General features: G+C 39.4%; 1 protein-coding gene and 1 pseudogene across 6 annotated transcripts in view; both read left to right on the forward strand.

The window, feature by feature from the left end:
- The window catches only part of LOC145492301 (fibroblast growth factor receptor 3-like), an 81305-nt gene that overhangs the window by 11839 nt on the left and 47219 nt on the right, over positions 1-22247 (forward strand). For 2 of the 5 annotated variants that reach the window (XR_014049973.1, XM_081471721.1), the window contains exons 1-2: positions 14941-15170; positions 15293-15670. The exons of 2 other annotated variants lie outside the window; for them this stretch is intronic. Coding sequence is in view for 2 of the 3 variants with exons in the window: in XM_081471721.1 (XP_081327847.1) it covers positions 15095-15170; positions 15293-15670 (454 nt within the window). In the remaining variant the exon portion in view is untranslated. Of the gene's footprint in view, positions 1-14940; positions 15171-15292; positions 15671-22247 lie in introns of those variants that run through there. One more of the 5 variants, XM_081471722.1, reaches the window with a different exon arrangement.
- Positions 8586-13075, forward strand: LOC145492673 (tyrosine-protein kinase receptor Tie-1-like; annotated as a pseudogene). Its single transcript, XR_014050043.1, has 6 exons — positions 8586-8633; positions 9563-9675; positions 10178-10218; positions 10318-10414; positions 10898-10997; positions 11125-13075. The product of XR_014050043.1 is annotated as a tyrosine-protein kinase receptor Tie-1-like (transcript).

Consider the following 22247-nt stretch of genomic DNA (forward strand, 5'->3'; position numbering starts at 1 on the left):
AGTATTCGGTGACCTCTACTTGGGAGATAAAAATCGGCCGATTTTATTTTTTAGCCGGAAATCATCGGTCGTTTCTTAGGCGCAGGGCCTTTTAAATATGGCAAAACGCAGACACGCTTTTTTAGCGCTTTTTGTCCTGAAACCGAGGAAAAAAATAAATTGGAGAAAAAAAAAATCGCTTTACTTGTAGCTTCCAAAAGGTGATTAGGACGCTTTCATTTAGTGGCCATGAAAAAATCGGCGATTCATTTTATTTCAAAATTTTTACTATGCTTTGATAGCCTGCTCTATAAGCTTTAATTTGATATAGGGGTTTAGGTATCTACAGCTTAAACCGGGCGCGCTACATCGCTTGGACTCGAGACACCCCTGAAGGTACGGTTACCTTAAGAGATACAAAAAGGTTTAACTTACAAGCAAAATAACAATAGTATGAATAAAAGAAAGTGACAAAAGTTATGTAATAAGCCAAACGTAACACATTCCCGGCAAAAGGCCTCTGAATAATCATAATTAAGGCCATAGCATAGTCCCAAAGCAGGGCCCTTAAACAATACCGTAATAAATTCCCTGCCGAGGGGCCAAACCTGTCTAAATTAGTGCCGTGAATCAAATAATCAAGTTAAGCTCTAATGTAGCTTTGTTTGGCTCGTTCAACTCATTTGCAGCGACTTCAAACGCTTGTATAGGCATGGTGTGGACTCTATTAAGAGTACACGAGATAGATGGCACTCTCAGTACGACATGGCCATATTTACGTACACTTTCTGATCGATTTTCCAAAAACATGCCCGCTATTTTGGTGCAAAGTCTTCAACACGGTTTTCATAAATTCAGACAGTTACTGGCAGAGAATGTCCGAAACTGATCGGGAAATTCCCTAGTTTGACTCTAAGTGCTTTAGAAAGATCAACAGCAATTAGACACGCTCGTTTTTCGACCTTTCTGGGTCATCCAGCCTTGTTCCCTTGAAATGATATTATTGGCACAGAATGTCCGAAACGGATCAGGGAATTCCCTAGTTTGACTCTAGATGCTTTAGAAAGATCAACAGAAATTAGACACGCTCGTTTTTCGACCTTTCCGGGTCATCCAGTCTTGTTCCCTTGAAATATATGTCTGAATTTATGAAAACGTTGTGAATCAAGAGGGAATCAAGTGTTTTTTTTTTGTTTTTTTAATTTTTTTTTTCGCTTTCGCTATGACAGCAGCTTGTAAATCTTACCTAGCATAAAATGTAGAAACTCCTTGCGGCATGTTTCATTTATTTAGGTATTTTTTTCATTATTTATCGTTCTCCCCCCACCCCCCTTTTCAATTTGTGTTAAGTTTAGCCCAGGCTACACTCGTCTGAAATCAGTTCGCGCGGTGACTCTGACAAGGAGCCGACCGATTAGCGTTCTATATTTGCTGTCTAAAGGAAGTCTGCCCGAGGACATCATTAAGTCCAATGAAGGCGCAAGTCGAACGATTTACTAGCAAGTGTCGTCCATTATCGTACGTGAGACGGGTCTGAGATGTGTAAACTGAACGGACGACATTTAGTCCCGTAACAGTAGGCCGTTTGCCCTGTGGCGATAATGTTGTGCTTGCTTTAGACAGCAAAAATCTTTAGCCACATCAATTTAGGGCTTAGACGTGCAATGGACTAGACATTTCTAGCTGCTGTTGGCGTTATTTGCTCTGAACTTTGATGTAGCTAAAAAATCTGTTGAAATCTGGATGTGCCGTTCAAGTGGTGCGGACTGGAAAAGAGTGAGTTGCCATGGGAGCAGAATTTTTTATAGCCGTAGGTGTGTTTCCAGTAGAACTATTAGCCTACCAAGTTTCAATGGTCTGCCCTACAAATTGACCAAGATAGCTCTATTTATATAGTTGAAATAAAATTGGATTGAGTGTATGACGTCATCAGTCATCTCATTTGCATATTTTACACATTTTTCAAGCTTAAATATCTCAGGAACTAATGCAGATATTAGCCAACGGTAAACGGCGTTTTTATTCTTTTATGGAATTCTATGTAATACACCTAAAAAATCAAGAGGGAAAAATTTGATCATAGTGCCATTTATGTCTTTACAGGAAAATCTTAAACGGAGACCCTGCAGTATTGATCGAGCGACAGCAAGGTCAATATGGCAAGGCTGAGATTGGAGATTTTCCCGTAAAGACCGAACGTTCGAAGTTAATAAGTAGTCGATTCTATGGCCTAAAAACAAAATCAAAACAAAAAAGCCATCTCTTAATTGGAGCACTTATCTGGCCATGCATCCATCATTACCAACTGCACAAAACAGGTGAACTAATGCATATTAAAAGAATTCTACATTCTCCTTGTTTATTGACGACTAACAACGTACAATTGAAATGTTTCTCGTCCTGTTTTATGGGAGAATGATGCCCTAGAATTATTCAATCAGAACACGCGTTATACTAGCTACAAACACAAGCCATATAATAAATGTGTGTAAATGATATTTCTATTACAGAGAACTGTGCTGGGTAAGAACTTCTTCGCCCTAAAGTTTTTATAAGTATGTAAATTATAGCGGAGCTCCTGCGCGCCAAAGGCGCACCAGCGGAGCATCCATTCCTTAGAAATTTTAGTAACCCATCAAGCCGAGTAAATTTGGTCCGTCCGTAAAGACCCTGGGGGAGGGGGAGGGGAGTCTCAAGGTAATCCGAACAGGGGAGCTCAAGATTCTTTTCCTGGCAGGATGAAAACTCATTGCTATATTGTTGTGTCAACAAACGATGGCGGAGTTGATAATGTAATGTATTCAAGAGAGGGTTTAACTGAGGCAGAACGGGAAAGATAATAATAGGGAGCAAGAATTACTAGTAACAGGAAAAGATCATGAAAGAGAGCAGGAGCAGCGAGGTCTAGAGAAAGGAGGCGAAGCAGTACTGAACAATGCCGTGAATTAGAGTGACTCAGGGCTGAGAGAAAGGTGATGAAACGCTACCGTGCAATGCCATGAAGCAGAGCTAGTGAGAGCTTGAGAAAGGAGGCGAAATGGCCGACAAATTGTCTCAGAAGAGTACAGAACTTCCCAAGTCAATTCGCGCGTTGAGATGTGCAGCCGTGCGAGGAAAGTAACATGATGTCTACTTCGTTTAGAGAAATTACAGAACGCTAAATACAGCAGAAAAGATGGTTGATTCGTTGATCTATCAAAAGATTAGTTCAGTTCAGTCTTCACTACTTTTGCAGCAAGTTTCTGCCTGGAAGACTTAGCCAGTGGCTGAACTTACGGTAAGCGACTGACCTATTGTTGTCGTGTTTTCAAGTGTTTTCTATGAAAATTACCAAGTTGCCTTATCTTCAATAGGTATTTTTTCAAAGTCTTCCTGATATGAAGCCATGCTGGGAGACATTTTTTAAAATTACATCGTTTAAATTTCGCTCATCGCTAAATAATAACACGTGAGTCGCTTTGTGGAAGTTGTTGTAAGTTGCATATTGTAAACAAAGAGCTTTCGCTAACCTCACGGACTACAACCTCACGTCTAAAAATAATCAAACTGTAAGCTTATTTCTAAACACTGCGAGGCGAGTTTTGAATCTTTTTCACAGGCGCTCGCTTCATAGACTGCTAAAATTTCCTCCTCTGTTGTTGGAATTAAGAAAGGTCAATAAACCATTTTAAGCGGAAATTTATGGCTACCCCCATTTTCCTCTGTGGATTCCAATAGCCGTTTCAAAGATCTGATTTTTCCGCGTGATCCTAATTTGGCGCTAAAACCTTTGTATTTAGTAGGCACCGTCCTTAAACAAGGAAGATGCTAAGAAGGCCCAATCTTGGTGCATGTATTTCTATTTGGAATTGAACGTATTTACTACACATTCCACCGTAGCTACGTTATATCACTTTTACAAGATGTTGGCTTCGGCCTTCGTCATTGTTATTGTTGCCTTATTATTTAGTTCTTATTAACTGAGCGGGAGGTCTGTATGGGAGAATCTTGACCGAGGTCGCCAGTACAGACCGAACGCAGTGAGGTCTGTACCAGGACCGAGGTCAAGATTCTCCCATACAGATCGACCCAGCTCGGTTAATAAGATGTTTATTATATGCCCAAACACGAAAGCAAAGGAACAAATAAATAATAATTTTATTTGCTTCCCTGCGCGGGCTCAAGCATTTAGCTTGCTTTCTTGTGTCACTGGTCTCCAGTCCAAACGGTACAAAATGAACTGTTCAAAGTCCAGCTTTGTACAAACTTCGTCAATTTTGAATGAAGACAAAATTTTTCATACAGGCTCAATGAAAAAGCTTGTGGTTGGAACGACAATTAATGAAAAGCGACCAAAAGTGGAACTGCAATGTAAGTAATGCCTGTTTGTGCCTCGATTTTTTCATTTTTTTGTCGTGTGGTGACCAGAACCAGGATCTCACTCGGCCGGCTTCTCGACAAAACTTCAAACCAAGCAGCATCTGATGTTTTATACAGCAGAGCTATCGTACGTAAGTGGGAAAGAGCCAGGTCTTTTCTTGGTGAAAGCCGCGAAGATTTGCAAAGGGTTCCTACTGTATGATGTAAACGCGAGGACGTTCTTTTACGACATGGACATATGAATATTCAAACACAGAGACTATTCATCGCCGGGTTAAGACTTTTTTCAGTAAATAGATAGTTATTGCATGGGTTGCAGTTTCTGCTAAAGAACTGTTTTCTATTGATTCCAGATTATTTGAACTTTGGCTAGACACTTTAACGTCCCCCATATCGCACAGCTGATGAGACACGCAAAACGCCACCAACATGAATGAACAACTTTCCTTCCCAATTCATTTCATGGCTTAGGCATGAATGATTTGGCTCATAGAACACTTTCATTGACATCTCCGACCAGGAGTCGCTGAAGTTGTGGCGCAATGGTCGAAGATCTTAGCCCTTTCATTGACCTTTCACCTGTTAATCCAAAACTATTAGCTTGAACATTATACAAGCATCCCTCCTTACATTCATAACTTGTCCTTTGGCTATCCTTCTTGTAAGTTTACATATCACTGGCCTCGGATCGAGAGTTTTTGGTAGCGATGCGATAAGCAATATCAATCTCCTACTCCCGCGCCTTTGAAAAATCTAAGACACAAGGCAGTGGTGGCAGAGGCCGATTCATGCACCTCCGTTTCTGGAAGACCAATAATTTTGATATTGTATTGGTGGCTGTATATACTAGGTAGCGCTGAATTTGTTCGGGTGCAGTTGCAATTTCTTTACCTGGCCGGCCAGCAGATTCAGTCTGGGTTGCAGCTGTTTGAGTTCTTATTTGAAATTCCGTCAAAATTTGGTTCAATCCGTCGTAAGACTGACCATATAATTCCAGCGAGGTTGAAGTCTCATGATCAAGCGAACGCGGAGTTGAAAGGCCACCATTGCTGGCTGTCGGTGCATCATCTTTCCTGAGCAACTTTTGCATGTCCTTGAAATTTGTCATTAGGTTAGCAATTTGTTCCTTGAGATACTGTCACGTCATTTTCCTTTTTTTTTTGGTGAATTTACAGTAATACTAAGCATGATTAGAGCTCTAACCTTCTAAATTCAGATCGAAATAACTAGATCCAAACGAACACGTCCACACACCACGCACACTAGTTTTAAAAATACAGGTATGGAACATAAAAAAGCATGATTATAGATTTCTCTTTTCTCACAGGCAGGCCTGTCAGGCCTGTCTCGCTGGCATGCTCGCCGTCATCGTTGCCGTCGCCGCCCGCGCCGCCGTCGTGTTGGTGAGGACCTGAGTTATCCCAGTCAGATCTGTATTGCACAATAGAGTCAGAATGTATTTAACCCATGAATTGGTGTAATCGTAGGACTGCATTGCAAACAAGCCAACACGTAGAATCGTAACCAATTTATTACAGAGTCGTTATGCACACCGTTCTTAAGACAACCTATTCATTTGCACACATACATGGTGATAAAGCTCGTTAAAGCAAATTGACAAGTATGGTAAGCGGCGGTAAGTGTGTGGTAACAAAAACTAGAGCGACAAAAGAAAAAAGAATGAATTACAAGGCGGGCCGAGCGCCAAACTAACGAAACAGATGTTCCCGGAAATACATCGTAACAAACAAAGGAAAACTTACGTCTGTGTCCTTTAGTCAGTCCTTAAACCGTGATAATATCCGTAAAGCCGTAACAATATCCATAAGCCGTGAAACTTTGACCGTAATCTGGCGTGAAAATGTTCACCGAGCTTATAACAAGCACTAACGTGGTCATTCGGGCTCTCACTAGGCCCAGACCTCCGTGATAACTGAGAATACAGAGCCACACAATAAAAGTCACGCATAATCTGCGGTAACAATTGATTTTTCATTCTGCAACGTAAGTAGTCGAAATATCGTGATCTACACCTCACGTGACCCGGCATTTTGAGACAAACGATAAGGATTTGTTATTATTGTATTCTACCGCGATAAAAAACAGTAACTTTTCTTCAACAATCATTTTCAAGACTACCATTACCTGGACGAGCAATCTAGACGAATTATATGCCACTGAAAAAACGAAGGCAGACACTAGCAAAATTTGAGGTAGTCAAACAGTGGTTCTTATTATGAAGGAACATTTTCAGTGAGCAAAAATAAAAGCGACTGAAAGTCTAGGCTCGATTACCGGCCGCGGTTCGGGAAAGGAGCCAGCGCTCCTCCCCGCGCTCTTCTTCTTGGGAGGAACGTAGACTGGACACGAGAGAGCGGCGGATATCGAGCCTACTGAAAGTCCTAACTTCCTCTTTCTTTTTGCAATTGCAAAGAAAACATGAAGCTGGACAGGTTCCACGCCTCTCGTCACTTTAAGAACGGCTTCCACCAAAAACAAAGTTATCCTATTAGAAGATTAGCTTCGTTATAAGAAAAGCAAAAAAGCAGAAGTCTGCTTTTAAAACAAACATTAGCTAGGAATCTATTTCCCCTTCTGCTTGGCGTTTTCTGTTATAATCTGAATTTGGCCGCTGGCCTTTGATATTTCAAATCACGTGGGTAAGAGCCACGAGAGTGGCATAGAATTATTATCTATCCTCCTAAAAATTAAATTAGCATTTTATGCACTGATTCATCAGTTTACCTTAGTTTTAATTAGCCATTCGTACTCAGACATTCGTACTCATTTTCTGATAGAAAATGCACCAAGCTCTGATAGAAAAGATTTGCTTTCGGAACTAGATCTAATGAAGAAACTGAAGCCGCATCCGCATGTCATCAAGCTGATGGGATGCATTAATGAGACTGGTAAAATTGAATAATTGTTGCTTCTATAGCTTCTTGTATTGAGAGAGACAAATACAAAGGATAACCTGCAATAATCGCATTCCTCTTTGCAGAACCGTTACTTGTCCTTATCGAGTACATACCTTATGGTGATCTGCTGGGTTACCTGAGGAAGAGCCGAGGTCTTGATGACACCTACTTTAAAGACCCGGATGTTAAACCCCAGACAAATTTGACGTCACGGCAGCTGATGCAATTTGCACCAAGCTCTGATGGAAAGGATTTGCTTGGCGGATCGCTGATGGAATGAGTTACCTTAGTTCCATTAAGGTGAGAGAGGAAGGTTTCATTTATCTTTTTTGAAGTATTTGAACTCCAAAACACAATTCAAATCGAGTGAAAGAAGAAAGAACAAACAAACGAACTATATTTGTAAGCCCGGCTGAAGATTATCAGTATAGTATAGAAAACGTATGTTTTGTATAAACTGGTTTACATATTTGCCTTGTGGTAGTCCGATGAAGAAATCCATGGAACCATTAGGACTTGTCTAACTCGGTTTGTTCTAGAGAGTATAAAAAGTATCCCTTTTGCAGGCCTTATTCCTAAGTAGTAGTAGTAGTAGTAGTAGTAGTAGTAGTAGTAGTAGTAGTAGTATACTTTATTTACCCTCGGATTGCAGAGTAGCTTTAACAGCTAATGTCTCCGAGCATTTCAACAGCACAATGGGCAGAGACCAGACCACAACACCGGGAACTTCGTGCCCTGCTCTTTACGATTAGTGTGTGGGTTCTTTAACGTCCCCTGCTGATCATAACAGTGAAGATGCAGGAGACGGGGCCTACGGTTTATCGTCCTTATCCGAGAAGACTAGAATATCTAACCATTTGCAGATGTCATTGCAAAGGCAGCATATTCTCCTCAGTTATTTTAAGACCCTGAGTGTTGGTCCGGTATGGGGTTCGAACCCGAGACCTCCCGCACGGTAGTCCGACGCTCTACCAACTGAGCTAACCGGTCGGCAGTAAGGTAATCTCTCTCTACTTATTCAGTTTTAGATCACTCCCTGTCTCAACGTGTCCTATGCCTAACAATAACTTAAGAGGCGTTACCTTGGAAATAACGATGATATGGGGAATTAACTATCTTATCCTTTAACCTTTCTAAGGTTTGCTTTTTTAATTTAACTTGTTTTAGTCAATAGCGCAGTAAAATGAGACAATATTTATTCAACGTAGTAGGATACCAGATATACCACCAACAACGTACAATTGTTTCCTTCAGATAATTCGTCGTGACTTGGCGGCCAGAGATGTTCTTGTTGGTGAAGAAGAGAAATGCAAGGTGACAGATTTTGGGATGGCGAGGAATGTTCACCGAGATGACATTTACATCAGACAAAGTCGAGTGAGAATTTAAACGTTTTGCCAAAGATATTTTGATTCAGTTTTATTCAGTAGCTCAGTACATATTGATCTTGAGAGAGACAAAGAACCACAATGTATAGATTTAGCCAAGCCTAAAAGCGGAACTCTTGATTCCAATAAGTTCTGTTTTTCTTCCATTAGAAACTCAAAGATGATCACTTGTGAGCACGTAATTGTTCGGCGTGTGGTTTCACTATTATTTTATCCAGTTAATTTTGGCAAACAATACCCAATAAGCTTAAGGGTACTCAATTTTTCCAAGATTGTAGAAATTACGTCCTCAATACATCAGGGAATTTCCAAGAGACGATTGTGCAAGGAATATGTCGCAAGAAAAGTAAACAACGCGCAAGGGGTTAGTTCGAACCAAAACTTTGCCCTAGAACGTAATCCCTACTTCTCCCCCAGGGTAGTAACCTGACGTGACTAGTACCTGGACAGCAGTCAACTTCAAAAAACACGCGACCTCGAGGAGCTCTAAGTATGGTCTGAAGTATGGTCACGACATGCTGCTCAGCAGATACCTTTTTTCAACTGCTGTCAATCAACTATTACATGGATGTCCAATATCAAAGATTTGCCTATGGTAATGGTGCTAGTGTCTTATTTTTCAAGGTATGGCTTGGCATGCAGACGCACGGACGGACAACCAAAACTTTTTTTAGATCGATGAGTTAACAAATTTTCTAAGGAATGGGCCTCCGCTCGCGCGCCAAGCAGGAGCTCCGCTATAATTTCTGTTCTTCATATTTCAGTTTCTCCTGTGTGGGTTGCTCATCTCGTTTTGTGAGGCCTAAAAGACACAAAATCAGGAGTTTGGGTAGTTCTTTCTCGAGCTTTCGTTCCGTCCTTACTTTTATGACAGCATGATTTTCAATTGTGAAATTTGTTCCATTTTCTTGCCATAAGAAACTCGTAACTCGTAGTAACTCGTATGTTTGTGTAAAACAGGGTCGTCTGCCAGTAAAGTGGACTGCTTATGAAGGTGTACTTTAAGGGAAATACACCACACAAAGTGACGTGTAAGTTCCTTTTATTCTGCAGTACCAACCACGCTACAAACTCTTCACGTAAGCATACGTCATCTTAGTAAAAGTAGCTTTCAAAAACTGTTTTTAACTTGTCGTGTTAATTACAGCATAAGATATAATGTAGTGCAATTTAATGGAGTTTTCAATACAGCGGCCAGCGGCATCGTTAGCTATACATGTGGAAAGATTCCATGCGTTTGACTGTTTGTAAGCCTCCATGCTCCCTGCCTTCCCATGAGCCAGGATTTGTCAGCAACCCGAGTATAGCGTGTTTCTAGGAGCTGGCTATTATATAAGTGAAACCGCATGAATGTCACGGAAACCCAGCCACCTCTTAACGACCAGGTTGTATTTTTTTTTTATGAACGAATTTGTTTATTAAGGCAACTGCAACATTTGCAAGGCTGCAAAAGTTTTAGTTATTAAACTACTTTTATTTTAACCTAATCTGAACGCCATGAACAATTCATTAATCGTTGCTGTTAATTTTCAGGTGGAGTTTCGGTGTAGTTCTGTGCGAAATATTTACCGTGAGTATGATCATTTCTGCCTTTAAAATAGAATACTTTTATCACTTAGGCCCCTTATCTACGTAGTCTCAAACAATTTCTTGTTTATTTACATTGTTCATAGGTGGCTCTCCGTATCCGGGGATTAACGGTCGTGAAATTGCAAACAAGCTCCAGCAGGGGTACCGGATGCCAAAACCTTAACACGTTGATCATCAGCTGTGAGTGTTGTTGCTGGTATCTACCTTGAACGTCAAACTTTCCTTTTTTTTCATATCTCTGAAACAATCATCCACAACTGAGGGGCCCTTGTGTTTGTTCAAAACTGGCTGGTCGCATGCTTATCGCAATTTCAATCGCATCAGTCGACAAATTAGCAGTATCGGATTTTACCAGTTTCAGTTATGGTGCTAGTACCTTTTGTGCCACAGACTCAATATTTCTGGTTCGTCAGCGCAATTTTAACCTAACTTCTATTTCAGACATAGCGCCGAGTTAATGTTCAAGGATTTTTACCATCTTATCTTGATTCTTTGCTGTCTCAACTTTGTTCCCGAAGATACCCTGAGAACGATGCCATCCGCAAAAAGTTATCCAAGTTATATTTATGCCATCACGGTCCATTACCTGTAACGGACTCCTGACATCATATAGTGAAATAATTCCGAAACATAACGCTGTTGATGTTGGCCATTTCTGTTTAGTTACCAGATTATGCTGCAGTGCTGGCAAGAGAATCCAGACGACCGACCAACATTCTCCATGCTTAAAGACACCGTCACTAAACTGACGCAAAATAGTAATGTATGTTTCATCTATTACTTCATATTATCTTTCCTTTTAGCTTAACGTTCAGCTTAATTCGGAAAAAGTGTGAAGGAGTTGTTTTTCATAAGTACTGATTAACTTAATTTTCACTTGTCTTTTTCAGCACAAGTATGTCAACATGAAAGAATACGATACCAGTTTGTACTCAAATGTTGACGACCTCCTTATATAGGAGTGAAGACCGTTGATAAGCTGTTGAGGACCCGGGAAACAATGAGAGTTTGACGTCATATTTCAGGAGCAGATTTGCCTCCATAATTAACAATTATTTATCGAAGTGGAGGTAAATATTAAGCAGTTATCACCTGTACTTAGATAAATAATTGTTTCAATTGGCAAAATAGCTGACCCCAAAATCACAGTTTTCTTATGACCAAAAAAATACATGACAACATCAGAGGACCGACAAGAAACGTTGCAGCTTGCGTTGTTTCATTGAATTTGGTTGTTTTACTGTTCGTTTTTATCGGCAAATCGCACGTAGAGTTTTATACAAGTTCTACTGTTATATTTCGTGCTTACTGTAGTTAAGAATTGCAGTGAAAATCTGCGCCTTTAACGAGATAACGAGATACTACGCACAATTGCGAATAACAGAAAATTATATAATGTCTCAAATAGCCCAAGTTCAATATATCAAAATTCTTACATGACCCCGAGGCTTTCTGCCCAAAAATGTGAGGTGGCTCCGGCCTCAAAATCACAGTTTTTTATGACCAAAAAAAAAATCACATGACACCATCAGAGGACCGACGAGAAACGTTACAGCTTGCATTGTTTCATTGAGTTTGGTTGTTTTACTGTTCGTTTTATCGACAAATCCCACGTAGAGAGTTTTATGCAAGTTCCACAGTTATATTTCGTGCTTACCGTAGTTAAGAATTGCAGTTAAAAACTGCGTCTTCAACGAGATGCCTCGCACAGTAGCGAATAACAGAAAATTACATAATGTCCCAAATAGCTCAAGTTCAATAGATCAAAATTCTTACATGACCCGAGGCTTTCTGCCGAAATATGTAAGGTGGCTCTGACCCCGTGGACAGAATTTTTTTGAACCTATATCAACAACGAGACATTATGCTTTTAGCGATTGCCTTAAGATTTAAGCCGTTTATTCGGCAATGTATTGAAAAATGCTTCGAAAATTGCTCTAAATGCTACGTGTAGAAAATAATTTAAATAAAAGTAGCTTACGTTATGTTTAAAAGAAAGTGAGGAATGATCATCGCAGTAGATTTTCCAATTTAAGCAATTGGACAGAAGAAGCCTGAAAAAATCAGGGCTTCAACGGGATTCGAACCCGTGACCTCCGCGATACCGCTGCGATGCTCTAGCAACTGAGCTATGAGGCCACACGTTGGGAGCGAGGTCAATTAATTGAGCTCATATCTTCCCGTGAGAGTTCATATCTTCCGCAGTTCAGATATAAATGATTTCATATATACTTCATATCATTACGTTATGTTTGTATTGCGTTATTTTGATATTCCTTAAAGTACTAATCATTTACTCGAAATAACATTAAACCTTTAGTAAAATTCACCAACAAGCATTTGTCCAAACCGAATGACTTGGACAAACAAAACGAGCAGGTTGAAAGAAAAGGCCCTTTACGCCCTTTTCTGTCTTGGAAAACACCCAAATCTCAGCAAATTATCCCCCATTCCTAGGGAATAAAATTTTCGATGCAATTATCTCTCCTATTTTGACATATAACAGCGAAGTCTGGGGTGTATATATAAAATCTGATCTCAAGTCTTGGGACAGTTCCCAGATCGAAAAAAACACATCTACAATTCTGTAAACGTTATTGAGAAGTAAGCAATAAGGCATTCAATGCATGTAGCAAGCAGAGCTGAACTTGGTAGGTTTCCTCTTATTATAGCAATCAATCAGAAAATAATCAATCACTCCTTAGAAGGACAATGGCACTAATGTCAAACAAATCTTTTCCATGTCAGAAGATCTTCATCACGCTGGCAAAAATAGTTTCGATTCTAAGTAATAAGTGTGTCTGAATTTTACAATTTGCCTTCATTTGATCTTACGTATTCAGTAACGCTGAAATCAAACAACACTGTATGAATTTATGGTCATGTAAATAAAACTAGTTGTTGTTAGTAATGAACAACCGCGTTTTTGAAATACTTAATTTGCTACAACCTTCGTGAGATGGGGATTTAAATTGCTTTTTGTACATTATTGTTATTCTCTTCCCATTGTGCATTTCACCCATTGGATAATTAAAGAACTCATCACAAAGGCTTTTTATGAAACATCTGCCTTAGATGCATGATATCTTTAGATGATAGCTATATAACATGTATTCATTTTTAGACATAAGTCACTGGACGAGAGATACCGTAGATGAGACCTTATTTTCCCTTTTCTATAATAATCCAGCTTTTGTTAATCTTAGTGTTTTTATGCAGTGATAGTTTAGTTTAGTTTAGTTAAACGAGTTCGTTACCAAAATACAAGAACAAATAAACTCAAATAGACAAACAAGTAACTTCAAATAGGCAACTGATAAATTCAAAATAGTATGGGATGTGACGGGGGAAAGAAACAGAACTAGCGTCCCAACTGCGATCTAACCCCTTACTACACTCAACATACACTTATTATATACACCAAAGATAACTACAAGAAATGTGATAAATATGTAAATTATTGCATAAGTATCAAACCTTATTAGTTCCTGAGCTGGAAGACTATAAGGTCCTCGCATTGATAAGTAAATATAAATCAAGCTGGTCTTAAACGTAGTGAATAAATTAATTCCTTTAGTATTGGATGGCAACGAGTTCCACAGTTCAGCAGTACTAATAAAATATGATTTCCCATAGTAATCCTGCTTATGTTCATAAATTAAGTTATAATTATTAGTGTCATAATTTCGCGTACAAAAACGTAGCTCTAGGGTACGCGTAGGTTCCCTATTTAGATCCCCTTTGCTTAAGAACCGGTCATACATTTATATAAGAACCTGTTTAGGTTAACTTTAGGTTCTTATACGGGGGTTTTTGTTGTACTAAAAACCCAAAAGTTACAACAAAAGAGTCTTGAGCAATTTCTTAGTGAGCACATCTATTCGTGCAGCACCTTAAAGGTTACTTCACAATTTGCATGCTTTAGAATTACAGTGAACTAAAAAGAGACAAGACACCGTGTGCAATAGAAAAATAGAAAGAAATGTTCTCTGACGTTACAAGCAAATTGAGGACATAGACTTCGAGCAGTCTCTCTTTTGCTCGAAAATCCGTGGGGAAGAGGGCAAAGAAGAACGCACGGATTTCAGAACAAAAAAGAGACTGCTCGCAGTCTATTGAGGACATCAAGATCAACAATGTTTAGCTGTCTCTCTTCAGTGTTTGGTTTTACTTCCAGGATGCGACCAAGGGACCACGAGTTTTCTATCATGAAGACCATGAGTACAATGTCTCCTGTTTCAAAGTGACACCTTAATCTTTGCAGTGATTGCCTCCTCACTTTATTAATACAAACTCCAACCGAATGGAATTAAAAACTCAAGCTTACAAGTACGCATTCCAGGGTTCCATTCATTGTATTCCAGGGGTGCTTACCATTGAGCAAAAAAATCCTGAAATTTCGGTTGAAAGTCAATGGAACAGTGAATTTTTCCGGGAAATCCGTTCGGAAATTGTACACTACCTTCAGAGGTAGTCCTCTTTTTCCGTTCGGAACGGAACGAGGGAAATTTCCTTACCAGTTGGTAAATGTTCGGGTTTCCAGTCTTTTATCAGCCGAAAACAATTGCGAAAAATCGAAATGCAAATGGTTTTAAGCGCCATCTCATTCGGTTAGTTTGCTGATTTTGGAAAAATCCCTGGAAAAATCCTTACAATCGCAACCGGTTCATTCTGACAATTGACCCCAGGCTTCTGAAGCGCTGCACGCAAAAAGACTGGGAACCATTAGAATGTTTCCTGTTCGCTTGGCATCGCTATGATATCATTCATCAAATATAACGAACATTCCTTGTTGTTGAATGTTCCTTGACTTCGTCATCCAAAGGAACTCCTATTTCAATTTTAGCTTCTTTAAAGAAAATGAATGCTTTTCTTGTTTGTGTTACTCGATGGATGTTGGCCACGTTTTGGCTTTTTGGAGCACTGCAGCAATCTGGTAAGCTTCGTAATGAAAATTATTATAAATTCGTTTATTCAGGCAATTCTCTACTAGATACAGTTGAAATTGGCGTCTAATTTCCACTGAGGATGTTGTTGTGCTGTGTGATGTAATTTCAGAATCAGCGATCGTGTGTCAAGTCAAACCTGACAATCCTAAAATCGTGGTGCTAGGAGTCAACAGCAATGCAGTGTCTCTCAACTGGAAAAATTGCGGTGCTAATGCTGGCGAAACTATCATCAGCTTTGCTTTCACGAGACAGAGACCTGGCAGTCTTCAGGTTGACCAAATAGCATCAAGAGGCTCCTCTGAAGGAGGCTTTACTATGATCGCGCCCTTCCAAGATAAGACAAAATATGACGCCCTTGCTAATCAAGAGCTGAGGATTTACAACGTCCAAAGAAATGATGAATACGTTTACACTCTCACGATAACTTACCGGACCAGTGGTGGTGCATTTCTCGAGGTATCTTTCCGAGTAACTGTTGACGTGAAAGGTTAGTAACTAGTTCTCAGCAGCTGAATTCTGTTTCTGGCACACCAGTGGATGGCAGTATTTAAAACTAAGATAACTACATATATTCCGTATAAACCGAAATTTAATTATGCATACAATCTTATGAGTCTTGCTTTGTTGAAGACTGTTGTTCATCTGCAAACAATAATTAAAGAAGTCGTAGGCATAATTAAGTATGAAGCTACGCGGAAATGTTTTACAGTTTTCTTTACTTTGCTAGTATCGGAGATGCTTGTGACACAAAAAAGACTTTTCCTAACTGTCCATCTAGCTTCCAGCTGAAATTTATGACGAACACGAACACCAACTTGAATTACTTTTTTTTTCTCTTATCGTCGTCTGTCGTAATCTTAAGTTTTGCTGCATAGCTTATCGGACTCGCATCTTCCACGTCTTCCCGTGTGGGTTCCAATTCACTTGCATGCAGCCGAACTCTGCTAACAATGACAACATCGGCGACGCTGGCCACTAACTGTGCCTCTCATTTGTTATAATAACCTCTCCACAGCGGCCAGTCAACCAACGACTTACGGACGATGTGTATAAAATAGTTTTAAATGTCAATAAGCTTGATCCGTACCGATCGTCATCGGCGTTGTATTTCCATTGCGGTACGTATTGACAGATCGATATCCCTTGACTTTATCCTTAGTTGTGACCTCATTTGCATCAACATTACCATGAGCTTTTCACTTTTCCTTTTGGTTAATTTATTATTGATGTACATTAATTGTGTTCCGTGTTCATATGCTATATCAGAAGTAACTAATCCATGATGGGTGATCAGTTGATTAGTTACTGATTATTGCCGATGATCAATTAGTATTCAATGAATAATCTATTGCAAGAGATTGTCAAGGCACTCACCTTGATAATCTGTCGTCGATAGGAAAAAGAATGTTCAGTCATCGATTAGTCATTAATTGCATTATGAAAGCTTTATGGCGCAAGCAGTAAAACGCAGTGAATGGAGCGTGACGTGCAAACCTCGGAAACAGTTAATTATGGTATTTTATTAAATCCATTTTGAAATCACTGGTTATCCTTACAATCTGATTGGCTCTCAATGGTGCGATTTATTCACGAATCGCATTTTTTTTTGCTCTAAATCGCATCTTTTTCTCAGCCATTGAGAATGGGACAATAAAACAAAACAACAAATCAGATTTCAATATTAGTTTAAAGTAAACAATAAAATTTCAGGAAAATGAAAGGCAAAAAGCCATTGTGTGGAGAATTTAGCAACTAGTATTGCCAAAACTTTGTTGTTATTCTGTTTTTTTTTTCCAAAAAACTTGACGAATGTAATTAATTACAGTTTCTAAATGTAAAGATTTTAAGGAAAACGACCACTTTTTTAAGTTTAAAAGACATGTTTCGACAGAACTTCTGTCATCTTCAGTTGAATGAATGATTACAAAGCAAGTTGAATAATAAGTAGGCAAAAATGCTAATTAAGACAAATAGTAACAACAGAACGTGAAAAGGTGTAAATGAAAAGGATAATTTTAGATTTACGTGGTGTAATTGCTGATTGAGGCAAGGTAGTTCTTTTTGGATATGGATAGCCTCCTTTATCTTGAGTTGAAAGCTGGTAGTGGCGTGATCTAAAATATGAAAGCAGTCTATTGAACACAATGAGCGACAACGTTCAGAATTCTGAAGATGTTTGAAGATGTGAGAGGCCCTATCAACGGCTAAGCGCTCACGTACGCGTGTGGAAAAATGTCGGGAGGTTTCGCCGACATAACAGGCATTACAGCCCTCACATGTAAACTTATAAACTACACGTGAACGAAGCCCGCCGGGGATAGGGTCTTTCACACCAAAAAGGTTACCTATCTTAAAGGAAGAAAAAACTAATTTGATGTCTAAATCATTACAATAGCGCTTGATTAAGTGTCGAGTCTTCCTCTGAGTGATGACAGAAAAATGGCCTATGTACGGCAGCTTAAAGTAGAACGTGGGCGAGGTGGTAAGGGGGTAGCCCCGGGGACAATGATTGCTATGGGCCCCAGTGATGTAACGGTTAACCACTTTTTCAATTAAATGGGCAGGGAAAAGGTTCTTTTTGAGAATTTCAGTAAGCTTGGTTATATCCTCGTGTAACCCCAACCAAGTGTTGTTGATCTTGTAGGCCCTGTCAACAAGAGTCCTAATGAGACCTACTTTGTATGAGTACGAGGTGAAGCTAAAATAATTAGTTAATAACCCAGTAAAGGTTTTCTTACGGTAAACCCTAGTTAGGAAGGAATTAGTGTCACTATTATCAATAAGAACATCTAGAAAGGGTAATTTGCGATTAAGTTCTTTTTCCATAGTAAACCTTATGTTGGGGTGCCTAGAGTTAATGTAGTCAAAAAATATAACAGCATCGTGCTCCGAGTGAAATAAACAAAAAGTGTCGTCAACATACCTACGATAAAATAAAATTTTAGAGCATTGAAACTTTTCCAACCATAGTTTTTCATGATGTCCCATAAAAAGATTGGCTAATACGGGAGCAAGGGGAGACCCCATGGCCACACCGTCAATTTGGTCATAGAAAGAACCGTTAAATAAGAAATGGGTCTGGGCGGTGGCTACAGTGAAAAGGCTTCTAAGTTCAGGTTTACTTAACTTAAGGTCAGGATTGCCCTCGGAAATGTAATTGACCGCCAGGTCAATACATTCCTCAAGAGGTATGTTAGTAAAGTGACTTTCCACATCGAAGGAAACCATAAATTTACCAAACATAGATAAAGATTGAATGTCCTGTACAAAAGTAAGTGTCTGTAGCACAGTGTTCAGTTGGGATGTGCGGCGCCAAAAGATTGCATAGATATTTGGCCAGGTTATAATTGTAGGTTCCAATAGAAGACACGATGGGGCGAAATGGCGGAGTTGAGTTAGGTCCAAAATCCTTGTGCATTTTGGGGAAGCCATAAATTCTTGCTGGTTGAGAGCCTTTGGGATAGATGTTTTCGTACACTTCGTTGGCAAGGTGACCATCTTTCTTCAACTTTCGGAGAAGTCGCTGCAGTCTACCTTCTCTCAGTAAAGTTGGATCTTCCTTGATGGGCCGGAATTTGGAAGTGTCATTGATGATCTTAAGGATACCTTGGTCGTAATCTGTTCGGTCCAAGACGACCACACCATTCCCTTTGTCTGGTTTTAAAATGACAATGTTTTTGTTCTTCTTTAGCTCCTTAAGAACTCTGAGTTTCTTTAGGTCAGCAGTCGTTGGACGGTATGAAGAGACATAAGAATGGGCTAAATGAGAAAGGTCTGCAACAAGTTTTCCTGCTTGCTTGGTGTCCCTCAAGTTCTTTGCCATGGTATGATTGATAAGCTCAAAGCATGTGAAGACATCTGACTCGTTTATTTTTGGTGGACGGATGGAATGTGTTAATCCAAATTTGAGAATGTCGAGTTGTTCTGACGTGAGACTATGAGAGGAAATGTTAGTGACAATCTCATTGGAGCTAAAAGGAAGAGAAGTGTTACGTGTGAGATTTTTGAGTTTCTTCTGGTGTGTCTTGATAAATTGAGCGGTTGCTTTCGTAACTTGGTGATGTAATGTGCGTTTGAGAATGTAGAAATCTACACTGTTCAGGATACTTTGAACACGATTACTTAGCTGGTCTCTTGTGTGGATCAATTTCCGATGTTCCCTTGAACGTTTAGCGATGGCACTTCTCAAAAGCTGTTTTCGGATGGTAATAGTGTCGTGTCGATTGGTGTTAGGAAGATTGAAGCTGAGAAACTTGGGAAAAACATTGAAGGACTGACAGTTGCGTAGGAAGTTTAAATCCAACTCGGCTTTGCGAGACTTGATCGAGATCTTCTCAAATTTTCGTAGATCAGCAATGTTGATGTGATCATACTTTTCTGCTATGTCGTTGATGATGTTTCCAAAAGGTCTAGATAGCAGCAGACTCAAGATAAAGGAGGCTATCCATATTAAAAAAGAACTACCTTGCCTCAATCAGCAATTACACCATGTAAATCTAAAATTATCCTTTTAATTTACACCTTTTCACGTTCTGTTGTTACTATTTGTCTTAATTAGCATTTTTGCCTACTTATTATTCAACTTGCTTTGTAATCATTCATTCAACTGAAGATGACAGAAGTTCTGTCGAAACATGTCTTTTAAACTTAAAAAAGTGGTCGTTTTCCTTAAAATCTTTACATGTCTGCTGCTATCTAGTTTCTAAATGACGATTATCAGCTCCTTCAGGCTGAACACCTACTTTAATGGAAGTTTCCAACTTTCAGTGTCCATTTTGACGAATATTTTGGCGATTTTTCTTCAGCATCTGCTCAAAATCCGTGTGATACCGAGTCCAGTAAAACATAAACAAACGAAAACCACACAACAACAAATTCAGGGCAATCTCAAGAAGGTAGATGTTTCCAGGTTTCTGGTAGTTTCAAACGAAGCAACAAAAGAGCTCAACTCTGTCGCTGTGAATAAACATAGTCAAAATACGCCCCGCTCCACAAAACAGTGAATGAATGAACGTCTTACGAAGCTGGTGTTAGTCCCGCCATCTTGGAAATATCTTGAAACAAATGGCGCCGCAAGAACTTGACAAGGTCCTGAGTATTGAGTCCTTCGCCGAGGTCACAAAAAGAAACGGAGGTGATAACGAGCTGGACTCCCTTAAAATCATGCCATTAAACGGTATGAAAGAAAAAAAACGTACCATCCACTGGGCATCGTGCACTCGAGGGAGTTTCACAACTCAAAAGAAATCCATCGCAGAATTACGCAGGATGCACCTTCAAATTTCTTCTCCAAAGACAATGAAAAGTCTCAGCCTCAACCACAGAAGAAAGAGAGACCTTCCATCATTGAATCAGGCGACGAGAATTGAACTTTTATACCTGAAGCAGACTATTTTCGTTCTGACTTCAAAACCGCTTGTTTCTTTGTCATGCTCGGATGAATTTTCGTCACATGACATCGTTTTGCATACTAAATGAGACGTAAAGGCGTTTCCGGTTCCGCCTTTTTTTTTTTTTTAACAAACCGGCTACTGGAACAATACACCAAAAGTCTAAAAATTAAGGCGATAAGATTGTGCGATTTCAAAATGGATCTAATAAAGTGGCAATTGAACTTCGTGTCGTGCAATTTTGGTCTGAAATCATACTTGTGATTTCAAATCGAACTCGCGCTGCGCGCTCGTTCGATTTTGAAATCACGCGTATGATTTCAGACCAAATTGCACTCTACTCAGTTCAATTACCATTATTAACTATGTTAGAACGCTGTCAAATTATGTTTGGCACCCACAGAGATCGAGTGAGATCCTTGAATGCTTTATTGTGTCAAGTGTTATGAAAGATTGTCTAGTCTGATCACAATATGATCTGCATCATGACAGCTTTCTATTGGTTACACCCATAGTCATGTCTGCCTACAAAAGCACCATTATTCAGTGTAAAAGCACTTTCTGTCGGTGGCGTGCTGTACTCAGTAAGCTTTGTTCAAAAGTGAAGAAAATTCTGAAGAAAACCCTGGACGGAATGTACTTGGAAGATACTTCCCTGTTACGCGCACTGTTATTGATGCGGCAAAACAACAAGGTCGAACGGCTCATTTGCCCCCTCTCGCGTCATATGTCCTGAGGCAGTCATCCAGAAGGTCGTTTTCTTGCTGGAGTTCTTCCCAAAGCCTGTTTAGACTGCTATGCCAACGAAGGGAAAAGTTTTTCGTGTAATGATCGACTGCTATATATGCAATGGTTACGCATGGCAGTTTCCGATTTCACCATTTTTTAAATCCCGGTGCCGTGTCCTCCCGCAAGGCAAATTGCAGAACAGAAGATTGCACCGCATGGAACGTGCTCGGTTTGTCACTCAAACAGTTGATTCCACGAGCATTATTTACATTATTTTATGTATTTAGTCATTGAGAACATTGGTTAGTCATCAACATAATCTCATGGTTACCCAAACCATTCCAAATCAAAAATCTACAAATATAAACAAGTAATTCTTTTTCGCAATTTCGCTGTTCTCATAGATGGCCAATACACTGTAATAGCAGAGAGACAAGTCTTGGTATCCTATTAAATTAAGTAATTTTCTCCGTCTTACCTCGCACGTACGATTTCCTTTTGCCTGTTATTATTGTCGCGAACTGTTCACTTTAATAATATTATTATACTACTAATATTAAAAAATTATATAGTGCAACCTTGCATAAAATGATCAAGTGTGCTTTACACCATGAAATAAATCATAAAACTAATCCTAACAGTCATAAATTTTCAATGACTACTGAGAATTTAAAATTATGATAAAATAATTTATAAATGAAATTCAATAAAAAGCTATCTAACATTAATAGAAAGCGAACTCAGAATAATATGTCTTTAACAGCTGCTTAAAATGATCTTCATTTGCCTCATTCCTAAATTTTAATTCCAGTCTATTCCATGTCCTCGGCGCTGGTACCACAAATGCCCAATCTCCTAAAGACTTTTTCTTTTTATACAGTTGTTTGATTGCTTGTTGTAACCGGATTTTTCCTTGACATGCACTAGATCACAAAGATATTTAGG

Source organism: Orbicella franksi, chromosome 7, assembly GCF_964199315.1.
Source record: "Orbicella franksi chromosome 7, jaOrbFran1.1, whole genome shotgun sequence".
Lineage (NCBI taxonomy): Eukaryota > Metazoa > Cnidaria > Anthozoa > Scleractinia > Merulinidae > Orbicella > Orbicella franksi.